This window comes from Antechinus flavipes, chromosome 2, assembly GCF_016432865.1.
Source record: "Antechinus flavipes isolate AdamAnt ecotype Samford, QLD, Australia chromosome 2, AdamAnt_v2, whole genome shotgun sequence".
Lineage (NCBI taxonomy): Eukaryota > Metazoa > Chordata > Mammalia > Dasyuromorphia > Dasyuridae > Antechinus > Antechinus flavipes.
The window spans coordinates 376,597,957-376,619,572 of record NC_067399.1 but is presented as its reverse complement, the minus strand read 5'-3'; the positions used below and the strand labels follow the sequence as shown (position 1 = coordinate 376,619,572).

The following is a 21,616-nucleotide window of genomic DNA, read 5'->3' as shown; positions in this document are numbered from 1 at the left end:
GTAAAATGGGAATAACAGTAGCATCTCCTTCAGAGGGTTTTTCTGAAGATCAAATGACTTAATATTTTTAAGTGCTTTCCAAACCATGAGGTGCTATATAAATGCTGTAACATTTATTATTAACTGCTGTAACATTGAACTGCTACAGTTATTAGACTACTACAAGTACCTAATAGATGTTTACTGTTTTTAATTATCATACTTTGGGTAATTTTCTCCTTCAAATTTTTTTGTTAGCCAATCCTAAACTATCTCACTTTCTTAATTTTTATCTCCCTTGTAAACTGCCTCTGCTTCTCCAGAACAAACTTATGATTTCAAGACTCTCCACAATCTAGTTCTAGCTTATTTTTTGGCATTATATTTCGTGACTCAAAAAATGGCTATTTTATTGATATGCATTAAATTAACTTCATATTTAGACTCAACTCTGAGACTAGAGATTGAAATACTTGTTTATTGATTGATCGATTATACATTCTGTCCCAGACAAACCAAACTGCTTACCTATTTCTGATCTAATTTTTCCCTTTTTCATCTCTGTGCATGCACATAGTCTATCCATCCCTTATCTCTGAAATATTACCTTTTTATTTTTTTCATTTTCATTTGTTAAATCATCCTCTTCCTTTGAGGCCTATTTCTTTCAGGAAACCTTTTCTGATTCTTCCCCTCCTTTCCAAGCTGAAAGTGATGTTCTCCTATTTGTTCCTAGTACCTTGTTAGGATCTCTTTGTTGTCTCTTTATTGTAAACAGGAAAATTGATGTATTCAGAAAGTCATTAACTTTCCTTCCAAATGCATCCTTCATTCATCTTCATTTTTTCTTTCAAAAACATTGCTATCTTTCTAGTCATCTGGGTTCACATCATTGATGCTATCTTCAACTCCTAATTCTGATTCAACTAACATATTATTAATTGTTAAATCTTGTTGAATCATGTCCCATCTCTTGACTCGCACAATCATCACTCTAGTTTAGGCCCTTCTTAGCTTTCATCTGCACTATTGGAATAGCTTTATCATTAGTGGCCATGCTACATATCTCTCTCTACATCCACCAAAGTACTTTTCCTAAAACACTGATTTGAACATGTGCATCCCTCATCCTACTAGTCTTTACCAGGGCTGTCTCAACTGTGTAGAATGCTCTTCTTCCTCAACTTTGACTCTTAGAATCTCTGATTTCCTCCAAGGTATGGCTTAAGCACATATTCTATAGGCAACTTTTCCTACTCCTCTACCTCAGTGTGTTTCACCCCAAATTATCATATATTTATTTTGCATATCTTTATATATTCATTTTATCTCTTAGACTAGATTATAAGCTTTTTATAAGCTAGATTTATAAGGGCAGAAACTCTTTTGCTTTTGTCTTTGTATTTCCAGGATCCAGCACAATGACTGGCACAATAAGATGCTTGTTGATTGATCAATCGATGCAGCAGGAAGGCAACAGCCATTTCCAGGAGCCCAGTGTTCCTCTTATTCATAACCTATGTATAGATAGAATATAAATCAGGAGAACTCAGGCCTTTGGGATGCAAATATATTGGCCAATTATATTAAGAAGTGGTTTCTTAGTAAGGAGAACTAGAGAATTTGTATCAAAGCAGGTAATCTCTAGGGGGTCTGATTATCTGGATGACTTTCTTTTATGTTTTGCTTATTCACAGGGAAAATCTTGTGCTTTAAGTCTTGATTGAGGTTTTAGACAAGGATGCACTTGAGGGATGAGCAGATAAAACTCTGTTTTACAGATTTAGGAGTGGCTGGAGCCTTGATACTTTAATTTGAATTTTCCCCTGTTATCTTTGATGGGCTTTTATGTAGAATATTCTTTCTTACCCATATCATATTCTACTTTGGATCATACTTAATTTTATTTCTTTCCTCTCTCCTTACCCCTCTATATTAGATTAGAAATTACTCAAGGATCTATGTTGCTTTTTCATTTTGAATCATCAATACCTTGCACATAGTAGGTCCTTAATTTTTATGAATAGAATTGAGTTCAAGAACATTGAATCATTAAAAAGTTATCATTTTTTGCTTTTGAAATATTTTGTAAAAGTGTTGAAAATGTATTCCAAAGGCAAATGGGAATTATAGATATTTGTTTATACTTGCCATTGTTATACAAAAGTTAAGATGGCATCATTCTTACCCTCAAAGACTCTACAAATAAGATGAGATATAAATAAAGATATAAAAATGTTTTCATCAAATATCTTCCTTTCTTGTTTAGAATAGTATTTAAATGAGTTTGGATTTTTTCAGTACATGGCAACTGACTATTAAGGAAGGTGACCCAGAAACATTTGGGATTTCTTGAGTGATATTAGTATTGAATTTCATGTGAGTTGTGATGATTATTCTTTTTTTTTAAATAGCTTTTTATTTACAAGTTATATGCATAGGTAATTTTACAGCATTGACAATTGCCAAACCTTTTGTTCCAATTTTCCTCCTCCTTTCCCCCATCCCCTCCCCAAGATGGCAGGTTGACCAATACATGTTAAATATGTTAAAGTATAAATTAAATACAATATAAGTATACATGTCCAAACAGTTATTTTGCTGTACAAAAAGAATCGGACTTTGAAATAGTATACAATTAGCCTGTGAAAGAAATAAAAAATGCAGGCGGACAAAAATAGAGGGACTGGGAATTCTATGTAATGGTTCATAGTCATCTCCCAGAGTTCTTTTGCTGGGTGTAGCTGGTTCAGTTCCTTACTGCTCTATTGGAATGGGTTTGGTTCATCTCATTGCTGAAAATGGCCACATCCATCAGAATTGATGTGATGATTATTCTTAATAAATATTTTATGGTGGAAAGACCTTGCTTGGTTCATTAAGCACTACACAGACATAGATAGCTATTATTCATACAGCTCATTTTATACTATATGTAAATTTATGGTCCTCTGAAAATTTTTCATCACAATATTTTCTGATAACTTTTTTTTTTTAAATAATTTTAGGTATTTTATACTCCTAGGGAAGATTTCAAAAGCTTTTTGATCCTTCGATGGCTTCCTTGGTAGCTTATGATGACTCTGACTCTGAGACAGAGGTCGACAATTCTAATGGTTCTTGCCAAAAAAAGAGCATCAGAAACCTTGGTCAGCTTTTACCACCTGACACATTAGCTACAAAGTGTGAAAACAACCCACAACCTAGATGCAACAACCTAAATACTGGTTCGGGCATTATTCAGGAATATTCTGGGATATGTGGTCTTCTAGAACCTCAGGCAGAGAGAAAAACTTGGAAGTCTTGTCCAGAGCCTAGATGCCAGTGGCCTACCACAGAGGTCCAAGAGAAACCCTACACATTCATCCCTTCAGATTACTCCACATCTCCCAACTCTATATCATCAGGCAATAGGGAAGTAGCAGGTCTATCTGTTAATAAAATGAGACCTTCATATGAAGCCTTCAGAGTCCCCAACTCATCTTCCTGTACTTTAATGTCTTTGGAAACCACGGGTCAACATAGAAGCCTTTTGGAAAAAAGAAGACGGGAGAACAAGGATTTTGTTGAAAGAGGAATTAAGCCTTACATCCCCAAAAGACTGAGACAAACACAAACGTTAACTGCACAAACTAATAAGAGAGAGAAATCTGGGCAACAAAACCAGAAAATGGATTGTCCATCCTTGTTGGAAGGATGCCCTATGAGAAAATGCACAGCTATAGTGATTTCTGATTTTATTAAACCATATTTAGAAGCAGAGTATAAATCAACAGCAATTCCAAAGAAGTCAGTCTTTCAGATGTCTGAGCATGAAGGACCAGTCAACAGTGTCCAGTGGTGTCCAGTTTTACAATACAGTCACATGCTTCTTTCGGCTTCTATGGATAAAACTTTCAAGGTAACATTCCTTAATTAAAAAAAAAAAGTCTCATAAGATTTCATTCATTATTATTTAAATACTTCTTGTCTTCAAGGTTCTGCATTTGGCCTTATGGGAAATAGAGAGAGGCAGTAGTAAGTAGTGCAAAGAACTTGGGATTTGGCATTAGAAGATCTAATGCTGGTTCAGGTTCTGCCATTTGCCGCCTTTGTGACTGTGGGCAAGTGATTTTCCCAGACTGAGTTTCAATTTCTTAATCTGTAAAATGGAGATGATGATTCTAATAATTCCTTTCTGGCAAAGTTACTGTCAGGAAAACACTATTCAAACATTAAAGTGTTGCATAAATATGAGTGGTTGTTATTATATAAAGATTAATAAGACATGAGTTCTCTCAAGGGACTTTTGGTACTTTAGAGTGAGACTGTGGAGGAGAAGACTAGTACACAAATCTATAAAGTATATATCAGGATATATGAGAGAGATATGAATAGTTTATAGAACTTTTAGAGTTTATAAGAGAGAGGAAACTTCTGGCTATGGAAATTAGAATTCCACTTAGGAGGCAAATATTGCAGCTGGGTCTTAAAAAATATTTTAGTTAGCAGAGATGTTGAGCAGAAGGAATGCCCTCTGGTAGAGTTTGACAAGGGTAAGTATGAAGTATGTTTGTCAAATAACAGGTAAACCGGTCATGTGTAAAGGAGATTTTCAAAATAGTCAATGAATATTTGCTAAGTGCTTACTATGTGGCAGTTATTGAATTAAGCTCTGAATTGTCAAATCTTTTAAAACAAAACAAATCTCCCCTTCCCCCTCCCACCCCCCCCCCCCCCCCCTCAAATTCAAACTCCATAGTCCTTGCCCTCAAGGATTTCACATTCTAATGGTGGAGACAACATATGAATATCTAGGTAATACAAGGCATATCTAGATTTTATGAAAGTAATCTGAGAAGGGAGTGCATTAGAAATTGGGGGAAACAAGAAAGGCTTTCTTTAGAAGGTGAAAGTTGAACTGAGACCTGAGGGAAGCCAGAGAAGTTAAGAGGTGGAAATCAGAGGACAGATAGATCATTCTAGGCCTTGTGACCAGCCAGTGTGGAGACAAGATAGTTTTTCACATTAAAGAAACTTGTTGCTGACATATAACAGTTATAGAGAGTAGTAAGGGATAAGAAGGCAGGTGTCATGAAAGACAAATTCACAAAGATACACTGAGGTACATTTTCTTTGAGCAAGATAATGTTTTACTAACAGGGATGTTACCTACCAACAGAATGAGTGAATGGCTGCCTCATTTAAGCCAAAGAACCCTAGTAGGATACCTCCCCTATTATAGTTTTTGGGAAGTACAAAATAAAGAACAGAACAGGGTAGATAAGTAAAAAATACAATTGGGTATAGAGTTGGCATGGGGTTGGGGACAACATGATTGGTTGCATAGTTGAAGTGTGGGGAAAAGTTGATTGGCCAGAAGTTGGGAATGAGGGGCTAGCAATAATCCTCTCCTTTCTATCTGTGAAAAGGTTTATTGTTTGGCAAAATTAGACATAGTGACTCAGACTTTTTGGGATAGCAAATTAGACATTTTTGAAGGATGGGTTGGTGGTGTAAAGATACTAGACCAGATTCCCTCAAGTCCACCTGTATCCCTTAAGAACAATGAATTTTGTTGAGGCAAGACTAGAACAGTGAATAATAGAAGAATTTGATTTCTAAACTTAATTCATTATTGGACAACAGAATTTCTGCAACTAAATTCAGAGACGAAGAGCCATGGCTTTAGTAGTTATGGAACAAAATCAGTTAATTGCAAAATAGGATTAATTTAAAAAATACGGAATCAATTTAATCTTTTCATAGGAAAGGCTGGAAGGAGCCAGGTTATGAAGAACTTTTACATCAAGTAGAGAAGTTTATATTTGGTCTTGGAAGTAATAAGGAATCACTGGAGCATCTTGAGCAGAGGATGACATAATTAGACCTAAGCTTTAGAAAGATAACCTTTACTTTTGGTGGGTGATTTGGAGTGGGGAGAGATTTGGGAAGGAAGACCACACAATGGGGTATTGCAAAAATCCAGAAAAGAGATGATGAACTCTTGAGCCATGGTTTTGACTATTTAGATGTGGAGACGAGAGAATATGTTCTAGAGATGTTGTGAAGGAAGAAATTATAGGACTTTGCAACAGACTGGGTATGTGGGATGAATGAGAGGTTGAAGAAATTAATAACATGTAACTAGCTTAGTCGAGAGACTAGGGCTAGGAATCATCTGTATAGAAATAAATGTTGAATCTAATGGAGCTGATAATATTGGCAATGAGCTAGTAGAGAAGAAGGCCAAGTACAGAGCTGTGCTTGCTTATCTGTCATTAGAGGAGTTGACATGGATGAAGAAGCAGCAAAGGAAATTGAAAAAGAATAGTTAGAAAAGATAGGAGGAAAAGCAGTAGAGAATAATGTCATGAAAATCTAGAAGAGACAAAAGCTAGGAGGAGAAGGGGATCAATATTGTTAAATGCTACAGATAGATTAAGGTGGATCAGGATTAAGAAAAGATCATTTTGTAATCCCAGAATGACCAAACATGTTAATCAATAGGAGAATTTAAAAAATCATTTTACTATAATTTCATATATATATACATACACATACATACAAATGTACTTTAAATGCTAGTAATTGTGAGTAGAAATTATAGTTTTGGTTTGAAATAAAAATTTTCATCTTATTATCTCTAGTATATGTAAATAACTTGAAATCTGATGTAAGGTTTATGGCTGAGAGGATATATACAGACTGTATAATAGGAACCTGAAGACATGAAAAAGTTTGGAGTACCCCTCTGGATACTTAGCTAGCAAATCAGTTGTGGGAAGAATAGAAGGCTTGTCTTGCTGGAGGAAGGACCTGATTGGGATTATATGACACAAATTTGTACCATGCCAAACCAACTTGGTATGGTGATTTTCTCTAGCTCCCTTTAACAGCCTGTGAATAGGAACAAAGGATATAAATGGTGGAATAATTCAAGAATGGGGTTTGGCAAGGTATGATAGGACAAGAAAGCTAGGGATTTGAATGTAGAATTGAACTGATTTCCCAAGTAATCAAGAGAGAAAGAGTATAACGAATGTAGAATTGAACTGATTTCCCAAGTAATCAAGAGAGAAAGAGTATAACCAGGGCAGAGAATATAGTCTGGGGAAGAACAGAGGAGATAGAGGGAATGGAGACCACAATGAAGATGAAGAACAGGGTTAAAGTCATTTATTAGTTCATTCATAAGGAAAGATGGAATGATAAAAGATTGTGATCAAAGGAATTTCAGAGTTCATGATCATAGAGGTGGGGAAGAAAGATTGTGAGTCAGGCACTGAACTCATTGAAGTAGGAAGAAGAGTGTTCTAGGATAAAGATAATAGCCACAAAGATTTAGATTGGCTGTTAAATTGGATGGCATAAGCCTCTAAGAAAGAAAGGTTGCTAAGTCAAGGTAGTTGAGGGAGGACTGCAGATGGCAATTGGGAGCAAGGAATATTCCAGTTCCATTATTACCAGTTTCTTGAGAGGGAGTTATTACTAAATAAACATGTAGCCAATAATAAAAAGAATAGGGATGTTTTGAGAGACCCCATATCTCAGCAAATATTAGGAGATGGAAAGAGTGAAGAAGAAAGAGATTTTACATTAAAGGAAATTTATTAATTATGGAGCATGCACTCCAGAGTGTGGGCAGATCTGGAGTGGAACCTTGGGGATCCTGAAGGAATTTTGAGTTTAGGATGGGAACTAGGATTGTATGTTAGCCACTCAGCTGCTGGGCTTCAGGATCACTGATGATGGAGTGAATATAATGAAATGGGAGTTTGCTAATCATTGAGCAGGTAGGTATCATCTTCATTGTTGCTCTTTGTCAAGTGAGGTGACTTTTTCAGTTGTTCATTTTCTTGACTTTTATGATTTTCCTTTTTTAAAGTTTTATTGATATTTTTTAATGTGAAAGAAAATACATGAGGTTCTTCTACTAGTAGAACTCTCCCTTGTCACAGAGAAACAATTAAGCTAAACCAATTGATACAGCCATTGCAGTCACTACTAGTGACATACTGTAGGCTACTAATACTCAGTGTGCAGTGTGCAGTTTTTATTGCTTTGTGGGTCACCTGTAGTTTGCAAGCTTTACCTTTTGCTGTGTTCCATGTGATACTTACCAGTGTCATCAGAAGAATACTGGTCTTATTAAGGTGATTTTGTGTTTGTGTGTGTGTGTGTGTGTGTGTGTGTGTGTGTGTGTGTGTGTGTTATCAATTAGGAATCTTTGGAAGGGCTGTGTCAAGCTCACTTTCCCAAGTCCAAGCCAGTTATGACGTCTGTTTGAGAGAAAATGCAAATGAATGAATGGCCATTTATGCAACTGCATACCTTAATCTGGACTATAGGTATTCACTAGACACTTGGTCTTTATTCTGGTATATTTTAGGCTATTTTGTGTGTTGATCTTGATCAGAAGTCCTTTAATATCTCAGGATTTGATGCAACAGGGAAAATGTAATTTATAAATATAAGTATTTGGAGGACTTTACTATCTATAGGGAATCCCTTTTTCCAGGCATAACCTAATAGATAACATTAATATAATGCTTTGAGGTTTATGAAGTATTTTACAAATACTATATAATTTTATTTTCACAATAATGCTGGTAGGCAGGTGCTATTGTTATCCCCATTTTACAGATAAGGAAACTGAGGTAGACATAGATTAAGTGACTCGAATCACACAGTGTTCGAGACTGAATTTGAACTCAAGTCTTCTTGAATCCAGGCTCAGTATTATATACACTGTGCTACCTAGCTAACTTTTGCCCCATTCTGTGATGGTAGTGAACATCTTTATGTTGCTTCACTTGATATCCATAATCAAGGATCATTGAAGTAAATTACCTCTGTGGTTGTACCTATCAAGAAATCTTTTAAAAATAAGTTTTCATTTATGTCTTTTTTATCTCCGGTGTCCCTTCTCCTGTCCTTCCCAGAGAGTTATGCTGTATAACAAATGGTGTTTTTTAAAAAGGAAAAAAAAAATCAGTGCACCTGATGGAAAAATTGTACTTTGTAACATTTGTGGACCTCCTCTCTCTAAGAAGGAGTGGGTTGGGGGTGTCCTTTTGTATCTTCATTTGAGTCATGCTTCTCTCAAGGATTCTTAAATAATAATGATATATACATGGAAGATTCCTTTTTGGAAGAGAGCCTTTAAAGTTGCTTTGTATTCCATTGAGTTAGGTCCTTTTTTTTCTCTAATCACACACAGTTGGGATCTGGTATTTGTTATAATTTTCAGTTAGTTTAGAATTATGAAGCTGTTTTCTGTAGAAAGTTTATGAAAACTTGACTATCCCCCCTCTGTCTGTTCTCCCCTTCCCTCTTCTTTGTCTGTCTTTCAGACACACACAAACACATTTCTTCCCCTCTCCATTCCCCAACTACCTTTGATATACTGCATGGAATAGTTTCACATTTTTTAGAGAGAAAGTAGACATAGCCACCAGTAGTTTTTTAATTTAAATTTTTTGTTATTGTAAACTTGACAAATAATAACAAACATTTCCACACAAAAAAAGAATTGTATATGAAGTTAGAAGTCTGTATTATGTTCAACCTGGTTCCTTTTTAAAAGTCTCTAATAAATTCAACACATTGCTTCCAAAGCTTTTCTGCTTGTTTGTCTCCCTTTGAACCTTCTAATGTTCTCTTCTCTTCTTTCTTTTAAATGCTTCGTTTTTTTTTTTTTTTTTCCTTTCCATTTTTGATGTCACTATCACTTTTTTTTCTTTTAATTCCTTTTTTTATACTCTGGTTTCTGAAGATGAACTTTCTTGTGATTGTTTCTTTCTTGACCTTACCCTCTCACTTAAATACCTTTTTCCTCTCTCCCAGTCCATTTCCCTTTTGAGTTTAATATATTCTCCAATTAACTGTCTCTGTCTCACTGTCTCTCTGTGTCTCTGTCTCTGTTGCTATTTCTCTCATCCTTCTTCATGTAGTTGAAGTAAAAGTGAGATTCAAGTGATATCCATTCTGCCTCCACCTCTTTCTCTATGTTTATACTATCTTTGTAACACACTCCATTTATGAGAAATAAGTTCTAGTCCTTTTTTCCTAATTCCTGGTTTATTCTTTCCCCTTCTCTTTTATTTCATCTTTTAAGATCATCAAAATAGAACCAACCCCTCCTGGACCCTCGGTCATATTAAACACCCCCTATGATTCTTGAATTCATTAGCACTTTGAAGGTATACTTTTTTCCCTCCCTTTATTGGAATATAAATACTTTTATCATTTAGTTTAGGGATGCTTAGTGTTATACACCTTTTGGGTAATCTGATGAAGCCTATGAACCCTCAGGATAATGCTTTTGAATGCATAAAATTTTGGGCAATCTGGTGAAGTCTATGAACCCTCAGGATAATGTTTTTGAATGCATAGAATTACAAAGAAAATCAAGCATTTTGAAATGCTGTTATCAAAGTGTTTAAAAAAAAGTTCTTCCTATGTTAAGAATTTCTGAACTTTACCACCTTCTGAGTGCTCCAATATATTTAATTTTTTAGGTGTAATTCTTCCTATGTGGAATGGCCACTCCATTCTAATGTCTCATATTTTTCATTTAGGCATATGAAAACCCATTTACTCTCTGGGCTGACTCCATTACTAACTAACCTTTACATTGGCAGTCTGGGTTCCTGGAGAAGGACTACTACCATGCAATCAAAACTAAAATCTGTAAGGTAATTATTTTGTAAGGGATGTGATTGTGTTATATACTGTTTTAGCCTCCACCATTATGTTTCTATTAATACCAATTAGGTACTCACAATTATGATGGTTTTAGATCTGAAACATAAAGCCTTTGCTTAGCAACAAGGTAGAAAAAAGGAATGATATCAGAAGTTTTCATAAATTCGGCAAATATTTGGATAATGTGATATATCATAATCCCCAGAGAAACCTGAGTCGTACTCATTAATTTACTCTGTATCTGAGAGGATAATCAAAAAATCAGGTAGAGATGTATATGAGGAAGGAAAACCTATGTGTTCTGATTAACTTAATTCTGGGCTGCAGGATTTGATGTCATTGTTCAATTCAGATAGATCTGTACACATGAAGCTGTTTCTTATTTAACTACTTGTCTATTTATCCTTGCTTCTCTGGCTGGGTAAATTTTTTTTTCTTTTAGACTTTCTTCCTTTCTTCCTCCCAATTCTTATGTCACTTGTTATTTCATTTTGTTTTCCCCTCTTTATTTCTTCCTTGAGACTAAACCATTTTTCCACCTCTGAGACTCTGCTAGTATTTGTTTTGAAGCCACTCTTTTTTTGGCCTAGCCTCTTGTGCTTCTTCTCTTGATCCTTACTATTTCTTCCTAGTGTCTGGTATCTTCTAGTTATTAGTATTGTCAATCTTAGTTCTTAATTTGGCATTTTGTACATAAGACTCTGTCTTCTCCCATACTCTTGGATGTGTTATCAGGCTTTGTTTGGACCTTATCTCAATTTTCTGGACTTTTGCTTCTGTAGTATATTTGTACTCAAAGTACTGGCAGGTTTTTGGCCCCTCAGGTCATCTGGGGTCAGAGTACCATGAATATCAGGGCCCTCTGAAGCCATTTAAGTCAGATGACTGTGGACTTTTTGGCCTCCTATCATCAATCCAGTGAGATTGTCAGATTGCTTTTTCCTCAGATCTCTGCCTGTTTCTGACCTTGTTGGAGATTTTTCAACTGAATGCTTAGCTCCTGACTTGGAACATATCGTTATGGACTTCATTGTGTTCTGTTGGGTCTCTAATTAATCAGAGTACTTCTGGGTCTTTTTTTTTTTTAAAAACTTGTGTTTATTCTGATTTATTTATCAGAGAGGTCTTAAACTTTTGTTTCTGGCTATCTTTTTATGAAGTCTTGGTCTAGATAAAGGAGTTTTTTTTAGTTTGAATATCTTGATCATGATTTCATTTCATGTTCTTTTCAGACCTTTCCTGGCTTATATGTCTGAGGCTCCTTTATGACCTTTTACACTACCATTTTTATTGGAAATCAGGGAAAAGTTGCTAATGACTTCTCCATAGCCTTTTTTGAGATATTTTCCATTCTTTTGGTGTTTTCCCCTTTCTGGACATTTGAGAGCCTTGAAAACTTTTTTTTAACCTTCATTACAGATTTCTTCTTCGTGTACCTGTTCTTCCCTTTTATATTTTCCTAAGTGCTATTCCTTCTTCCTCATATCATCAAGTAATGAAGTGTTAGAGGGCAAATGTGGTGTTTGCCTTGACATGATTTTAAAAATGGATTACTTTAGAAATGCTTACAAATATTTAGTATTTTATCCCTGTTATCCACCCAATTTCATCAGTAAATGGTCTTGGTTTGCTCTGGCCTAGTTTGGTCTACTGCCAAGTTTTCTGAGCTTTTTACCTTCACTGCTTGCTATCATTTTGTGAGATATTATTATGATAACATTTTGTGCATTAAAATAATAAATTTAGATGGTGAGGGAGATTAGAAACCTCATTATATGATTATTGATGAAGAAATTGAGCTGGCTTTTTTTTTTTTTTAAACATGTATTTAGTATCACATAGTAAATCTAGTATTGGACATGTAAAATATCTTCCTATTTTAAAAGATTTCAGTATCTTAAACATCGTATTTATTCCATGTGAGGCTGCTTTCACTTCTGTGTATCCCACTTTTTCCCCCTTCCTCTTTCCTCTCCTCATTGTACCTTAGCAGATGTCTTTGAGTTGCTGTTCCTGATGTAAAATAATGGCCAAACTTCTGGTGATTGAGCCTATCTGCATTTAGATAGACTGGTCTATGTATGGCAGATCCACAGTTTATAACTGGTCCTTACTTTAAATTTCAGCTTTTATTCCTTAGCTAAAGCCTTTGAACCCAGGTTCACCCCCATGCTATGATGAGCCGTCAACAGAGAATGTTAGTGGAAGTTTTCCCCCTTTTTTGATGTTGCAAAACAGCAAATTAATGAAAAAGACATTTGTACAGGGTTAAAAGGTGACACCCTATGGCTATAATTAAGTGGACAAGTTGAGTAAAGGAATATTTTTTTCAGTCTTAATTATTTGAGTTATTGTCAGTAGGTCATCTCTTGAATAATTAGAATTTTAATATTACTGGCTTATAGCCAGATTTCTGAATCTGACAGTTATAATTTTCATCATTAATGTAATATCTTAAGTTTTTATAGTTCAGAAAGCTATCTTCACTACTATATGAGGTAGATATTGTATGATTATCACCTTTTTTTTTTTTACAGATGAGAAGGTTTTAGATATAACTAACATGTTTAGTGGTCTCTAATTTATTTTGGAGCCTAGACTTATATTTAGATAATCTGATTCCATTATCATTAAAAACACTGTAAGTTATGGTAAACACTCTAAAAAGATCCATAAGACACAGTTCCCCTACACTCTTACAATTTACAATCACAAGCAGCTGATGAGCCTAGTTAAAAGAAGAAAAGAGATTAGATGTTTCCAAAGAGATGTTTAAATCCTTCTTCTGTCATTAGTTCTGGCAAATTACTCCTTGCTTTACTTCCATCTATTAAGTTTGTCATGTAGTGCCCATGGAATGAATTATCCTGTAGACCTTCCACTTCTATTTAAATGCCAGGTATTATTATTATTGTTGTTATTACACTTATCAATAGGTAGAACTCCATTGATAAAGGGTGAGTAGACATAATTGTAGAGTTTGTTCTAGTAGGGCTATGGTGTCCTTGAACTGTGTTTCCCGAATTGATGTTCTTATATTTGGGGTTATAACAAGACATATGGTAATTTTCCTATGAAGATTTGTTCTGACTGGATGTGATGAATGCTTGTAGTCCCCACTACTGGGGGAAATCAAGGCAGGTGGATTAATTGAATTTGGGAGTTCTCAGCTGGAGTAGGCTAAATTCAGTTAGGTGTATATGTTTTGTCCAGGTCATCTATGGTGAGCCCTCTGGTGTGGGTGACCACCAGGCTGCCCAAAGAGAGATACAAAAAAGAAGCAGTAGATCAGGGTTTTAGTTCTGTTCAGTAATGGGATAGACCCATGAGTAATTGATGCACTTCTATCCAGGATGAGGTAGGGAAATGTTTTATAGTTGTGTTTATATAGTTCCTGGGTTTGTCTTGGCAGTAGACTCCCAAGTATTTTATATTGTCTACAGTTATTTTAAATGAAATGTCTCTTTCTTTCTCTTGCTGCTGGACTTTTTGGGTATTATATAGGAATGCTGATAATTTTTTGTGTATTTTGTATGCTGCAAGTTTGCTAAAATTGTTAATTTCAGGTAGTTTTTTTAGTTGATTCTCTAATATTTTCTTTTTATTTGTATACTTTTTTCTTTTTAATTTTCAACTTTTTATTTTCATAAAATTTTGATTTCTATTTTTTCTCTCTCCTTGCTTCTCTTCCCTCCTCTCTCCCTAAAACAGCAAACACTTGTATTTGTACAATCATATTAAACATATTTCCATATTAGTTATTTTGTAAAAGAAGATTCAGAACAAAAGGGAAAAACCACGAGGAAAAAAAATACAACAACCCCACAGTGAAATCTGTATTCAGACTCCAGAGTTTTTTCTCTGGATGTGGATAGTATTTTCCTTCATGAGTTTTTTGAAATTGTCTTAGATCATTGTATTGCTAAGAAGAACTAAGTATCAAAGTTTATCATTGCACAAAATTGCTGTTACTCCTAATTCTGCTCATTTCATTAGTATCATTTCATGGCAGTCTTTCCAGATTTTTCTGAAATCTACCTACTCATCATTTCTTAAAACAAACAAACAAACAAAAGACTATAGTATTCCATTATATTCATATACACAATTTGTTTAGCCATTCCCCAATTCATGGTCATCTCCTCAATTTTTAATTCCTTGATACTATAAAGAAAGCTTCTATAAACATTTTCATACATAGTTCTTTTCCCCTTTTTAAAATAATTTCTTTGGGATACCGATCTAGTAGTAGTATTGCTAGATCAAAGGGTATACAGAGTTTATCACTCATTGGGCATAGTTCCAAATTTGTTTCCAGAATGTTGGATTAGTTTACAGCTCCACCAACAATGTATTAGTATTCTAGTTTTTCCATATCCTCTTCAATATATGTCCTTTTCCTTTTCTATTATATTAGCCAGTCTGATTGGTGAGAGGTAGTAACTCAGAGTTATTTTAATTCATATTTTTCTAATAAATAATGATTTAGAGTATTTTTTTATACTATATAGATAACTTGAATTTCTTCATCTGAAAAGTTCTTGTTGATATCCTTTGACAATTTACCAATTGGGGAATGACTTGTATTCTTATAAATTTGACACAGTTCTCTTATGTATTTGGGAAATGTGGTCTTTATCAGAAACACTGGCTATAAAAATTGTCCTAGCTTCCTGATTCCTTTCTAATCTTTATTGCATTGGCTTTGTTTGTGTAAGGTCTTTTTAATTTAATGTAGTCAAAATTATCCATTTTGCATTTCATATTTCATAGAATCATCAACTTCTACTTGCTCACTTCCAATTTTGTGTTTGCAGGGGTAGCTTTGCCTGTTCTTTTCAGGAAACAGCCTGGTTTCCCAGAGTTTGCCTTCTGAACTGGGACTAGAAAATGTTTCTGATCTGCTCCTCTACTGAGCCAGAACTGAGGTCTTAGTTTCTGATTTGCTGTGATTTGCCCTCTCACCAGCTTTCCCAGAGTCTGTCTAATCTGGGCTGAACACTCTTTTTACCCCACCCAGTGAGACTGTCCTTTCTTGAAGTTTTTTTTCAGTCCATCTTGAGCTTTAGAGAGGTTTCATTCCTTCAGACTCTGTTCAGAGGCTAGGTTTATGTGGTTTTCAAGGGAAGTTCTCTTTCTGGGAAATTTAAAAGGGGATGACATTAATCTTAAGCTCCTTCTTTATATTACTTCACTTATAGTCCACAGTTTTGTAAGAAGGGTGGATTTATTTATCATAAACACATCACCATTATCACTTACAGTACTACATTTGGCTGAGCAACTAGTAAGGTTGCTGTAGGCCCTCTGCCCACTATCTCATAGTCAAGGCTCACCATCTTCTTGTTCTGGCTCATTTCTGTTCCAAGTGGGAGGGTTTGGACAGGTAGAAGATATTAGAAGCCACTCTGGGATTCTGATAGGAGATCAAAATACCATAACTGATGGTCTTCCATAAAGGAAAGATATAAGTATCAACCAAGATACGGTTGTTATTTTCTTATAGAAGGACTTTTTAATTCCTTTACTTTAGATCCAGTGAAAAATATGGAATTTCTGTTGACTTTTCAAGCTAAGGTCCTTCCTTTATTTAGGATTTCAGAATGTCCAGATCTAGATGTCTAGTCTGGGACTTGCATCTGCTTGAGATTTGTTGCTGATTGACATTAAGGTAGGCTGGGAAGAAAAGTGACCAGGAAGTGACCAGACAACTTTTAAACAGAAGTTTTTGACTAAACGTCAGAGATCTATATCTGCATACAGAGATATTACAGAATACTCTCACTGATGGTCCCTGTAGAGCCTAGAAAAGACTGCAGCTGGAGGTGGATTGCAAGTATTTTAAATGAATCAGATTGTACCTGAATTGTTTATATTTTTACTAAAAATGATCATGAACCTTTTAAAAATTGATGTATAGTAATATGTCTTGAATGCATATCTCTCTCTGACCACTGGATGGCACCATTAGATCAAGAATGAAGGGTCTTACTCATTACATAGAATCTAGGCTTCATAATTGAGAGACCTGGGGCCCATGAACTTGTTTTTTGTGGTATTTAGATAACTGTATTTTGATATAGTTAGTTTCTTTTGTAATCTTGTGTATTTTATATATTTAAAAACATTATTCTGAGGAGTCCATAGGCTTCATCTGATCACCAAAAAGGTCATCGGTCACAAAAACCCCTTTCATTTAACCACTTCATTTATAGAAGAAGAAATTAAGGATCAGGGAGAGGAAATTATTTTGCTCTAGTTCTCATGCCTAGAGCTAGTTTACCATTCTAAGTTTTTGATCACATTTTTTTTTCCCCTTCGAAAAAATACTTTCTCTCATGCTCAGATACCCAAATGGATCTTTGATCTCATTAATTTGGGAATTCCTTTCAGTGATGCAGATTGAAATTTGGTTATGCTTCTCCATCCTTTGTAACTCTTTTTCACAAATTCCCTTAAGTTTGCTTCAGAGCCTATCCATTGTGTTGAAGGACTGTTTTATTTTTTTCCCTGGAATTGTGAGGTTTTCAGGGGAACTATCTACTCATATAGTAATACTATTTTCTTTTCTTATTAAATCTTTCCAGGGTAATGACTTTTACTTGTGTTTTTTGAAATTCTTCAGTGGTCGTAGTTGCATCCTGTTAATACTCACCATAAGACTCTCCTTTGCCCTCTGTCCTTTAATTCTTTTTTTTTTTTTTTTTTTAAAATAACTTTTTATTGACAGAATCCATGCCAGGGTAATTTTTTACAGCATTATCCCTTGCACTCACTTCTGTTCCGACTTTTCCCCTCCCTCTCTTTACCCCCTTCCCCAGATGGCAAGCAGTCCTTTACATGTTGAATAGGTTACAGTATATCCTAGATACAATATATGTGTGCAGAACTGAACAGTTTTCTTGTTGCATAGGGAGAATTGGATTCAGAAGGTATAAATAACCCGGGAAGAAAAACAAACATGCAAGCAGTTTATATTCATTTCCCAGTGTTCTTTCTTTGGGGGTAGCTGCTTCTGTTCATCCTTCATCAATTGAAACTGAATTAGCTCTCTTTATTGAAGAGATCCACTTCCATCAGAATACATCCTCAAACAGTATCATTTTTGAGGTATATAATGATCTCCTAGTTCTGCTCATTTCACTTAGCATCAGTTCATGTAAGTCTTGCCAGTCTTCTCTGTATTCATCCCGCTGGTCATTCCTTACAGAACAATAATATTCCATAACGTTCATATACCACAATTTACTCAACCATTCTCCAATTGATGGGCATCCATTCATTTCCCAGCTTCTAGCCACTACAAACAGGGCTGCCACAAACATTTTGGCATATACAGGTCCCTTTCCCTTCTTTAGTATCTCTTTGGGATATAAGCCCAGTAGAAACACTGTTGGATCAAAGGGTATGCACAGTTTGATAACTTTTTGAGCATAGTTCCAAATTGCTCTCCAGAATGGCTGGATGTGTTTACAATTCCACCAACAATGTATCAGTGTCCCTGTTTTCCCACATCCCCTCCAACATTCCCCATTATCTTTCCCTGTCACTCTAGCCAATCTGATAGGTGTGTAGTGGTATCTCAGAGTTGTCTTAATTTGCATTTCTCTGATTAATAATGATTTGGAGCATATTTTCATATGTCTATAAATAGTTTCAGTTTCTTCGTCTGAGAATTGTCTGTTCCTATCCTTTGACCATTTATCAATTGGAGAATGGTTTGATTTCTTATAAATTAGAGTCAATTCTCTATATATTTTGGAAATGAGGCCTTTATCAGAACCTTTGACTGTAAAAATGTTTTCCCAGTTTATTGTTTCCCTTCTAATCTTGTCTGCATTTGTTTTGTTTGTATAAAAACTTTTCAATTTGATATAATCAAAATTTTCTATTTTGTGGCCAACAGTGATCTCTAGTTCTTCTTTGGTCATAAATTTCTCCCTCTTCCACAGGTCTGAGAGGTAAACTATCCTATGCTTTTCCAATTTATTTATAATCTCATTCTTTATGCCTAGGTCATGAACCCATTTTGACCTTATCTTGGTGTACGGTGTTAAGTGTGGATCAATGCCTAGTTTCTTCTGTGCTTTAATTCTTTGAAGATTTCCTTGTCTTTTCCATAGCAGTGCTAGTAGAATGTTGGTAATAAAAAGATAAGCTTTTGCTTTCATAGGAAACTTGAATCTTTTATCCACTGTGCCATCTACCTGCAACCTCAATGCCATTTTTACCTTCTCAATAAGTACAATTGGAATTGGTTAAGGTTCAAGAGTGGTATTTTTTCCCGAATGGGGAGAAAAAAAATCCCTCAGCCTGTCTTATTTATAAAAAATCAAATGTGTGCTACTCTCTTTGTTTCCTCAAAATGAACCATTAGACTGAATAAATCTGAATTGAATTGAATTGAATTTACTTCCTTATGTTAGTAATGTCTTTTTTCTTTGGTCTCAGTTTATAGCCCTGTACAAAATCATCACCTTGTGACTAACTTGGAGATGAGAGCCTGTCTTCAAGGCCTTTCTTGCATGTGCTTCACTGGCCATAACCTTAAGGCACGGTCACTTCTATTGTTAACATATAATTGCACATGGTATATTTTAGATAGGCTGAATAATCTTTAACCTTATATTTTGTAGCATTTGTCATATTTCATTTTGTCTTAGTTGTTTTTACAAAAGGAAGCATATAATAAAATCCACATGCAACTTTCAGAATTATTCTGGCTGGCCTTACTCCTGAATTTACTTCTGTTCTATTCAGTTAAAAAAAAATTACAATTGCTCTTTTTTTTTTTTTAAATTAAACATCACTATTGCTAATCTCCCTTTATCTTACCTTGATCTCCCCAATTAAAAATCAAGGAGGAAAAAACCAAACACTCATAACCATAACAAATAAGCTTAGTTGTACAATGACCATTAAAAAAAAAAAATGTGTCTCCTTTTGTGCTTTGAGGCTATCACCTTTTTTTTCAGGAGTATACAACATGTTTTGACCTAAGTTTTCAGGACCTGTGGTTAGTTATTGTTCAGATCCGAGTTCTGGAGTCTTTCAAAGGTCTTTTTCTTCAAAGTGTATTATTGTCCTTGTATATATTATTCTCTTGGTTCTTCTTTCAATCTGCATTAATTATTAATTACTCAGAATTCTCTGAAATCACTTCTTCTATTATTTCATATCCCATGATGATATTTCATTGCATTCACATTTGGGGGGCCTTCTAAAATTAAGAACGGCTGTAGCTGATTTCTGAACCCCCTGGGGCTTTCTTTGGAACCCTCTGTTCCAATGCCTTTAAACAGAGGGCCTCGAACTCTATTACATCTCTGGCATGTCTGGTCGTACTACAAGGTTATCATCTTGTTTGTGTGTGGCACTGACTTTGCTGGCAGACCTATTTTCTGTTATACATGGGCTTCTGGCTGACATTTTGTATAATTCTGGAGCGGAAGAAGCCACTTGTTGTAGCTTCTCATTGGCCTTCTTGATCATTATTTGGTATGAATTTCATGTTTTTACTGGGGTAGATATGTGAGAGTTGGGAGCTGGCTCTGTTCAGCTACCTATCTTGACTGTAAGTCCTAAGTGATTATATATATATATATATATATATATGTATGTATTTCAATTGCTTGACATCAGTGAGGTATGGGAAAAACTGGCTTTGAATTCAGAAGACCTGAGTTTGAATCCTGTTTCATAAACTTCTTAGATATGTGATCTTGGGCAAGTCACCTAAGTCACAGAGTCTCAGTTTTTTTACCTATAAAATGAGGATTATAGAGCCTTTCTTACAGGGCTTTTGTGAAGATAATACTTAGTAAATCTTAAAGTGATATAAAAATGTGTATTATTTTTATTCTCCTCTAAGTTTCAGTTTTCTCATTTGTAAAATAAAGGAACCCTTATAGCACAAAATCCTAAGAGAGATGAAATCTTAAGAGGAAAACAGAAGGGAAATATGTGCTTTGATACAACATAGGAAGGAATTAGGTGAAATCATAGTTTGTATAAGAAACTGTTCTAAAGATTAAGAAAAACCAGGACAGCATGCTTCTCTCTTTCCTCATTCCCACGCCTATTATGTTCTTCTAATCTGAATATTTTTCTTGGTGTGTATATTCATAATTATGTAAACGTGCAAGGGTGGGGAATGTGGGGGAGTTTCAAATGGGCGGAAGACACTCTGCCTGCAGAACACACGATGGGAACTATTGAGATAGAATCAGATTTTTGTGGGCACAAAATTTCTTTTTGCTCCCTTTGCTCATGTAAAGGCTGCTGTGGATTCAAGGTTAAAAAAAAAACAAAACATTTTTCAGGCTTTATGTGTGTGTTGAACTAGTTTTTAAAATTTTTACTTTATATACAAATCTCATATTGCAGTAGAAATAAGAACTTGACTGTGCAACATATAAAATAGAACAGTATTCTGTGCTTATTATGGTGGGAGTTCACAACTTTTGTATGCCAGGTTACTGGAGTGCTTTTTTTTTTTTTTTTTTTTTTTTTTGTGAACAGAATGAGGGCACAGTCTTACCCAGAACTATATAAGTATACTTTGTTCTTTCTGTAGTTTAGTATATATTTTATGATCTCAATTCAGTTCATAACCCTGGACAACTTCATTTGTTTTAGGGATATGTGAGACCTTTCAGGGCATCACTAACTTTTCATTTTCCAATTATAAGACTATGTATTGTATTGGTTAGTCTTTATGTGGCCCTGGCTAGATGTCCTCACTTTCTTCTTGAACACTGGAGATCTTGCTATATATAGACTCATAGTGATCTTAGAATTTCAAACTAAGATTGGAAACCATGATACACTACGATAAAAAGAGAAAGTTTATATTGTGATTCATATATTAACTATTATATATTACCAGTTTGTTAGCTTCTTTTATATAGAATAGGCATTAATCTTATTCTGTTTTGATCCAGATCAA

At 34.9% G+C, this 21,616-nt stretch overlaps 1 protein-coding gene across 2 annotated transcripts in view; it reads left to right on the top strand.

Annotated features, from left to right (window-relative positions):
• WDR25 (WD repeat domain 25) overlaps nt 1-21,616 on the top strand; it is a 242,503-nt gene that overhangs the window by 20,849 nt on the left and 200,038 nt on the right. For both annotated transcript variants that reach the window (XM_051978370.1, XM_051978371.1), the window contains one exon: nt 2,988-3,880. In XM_051978370.1, the coding sequence (XP_051834330.1) occupies nt 3,035-3,880 (846 nt within the window). In that variant the 5' untranslated portion in view covers nt 2,988-3,034. The remainder of the gene's footprint in view (nt 1-2,987; nt 3,881-21,616) is intronic.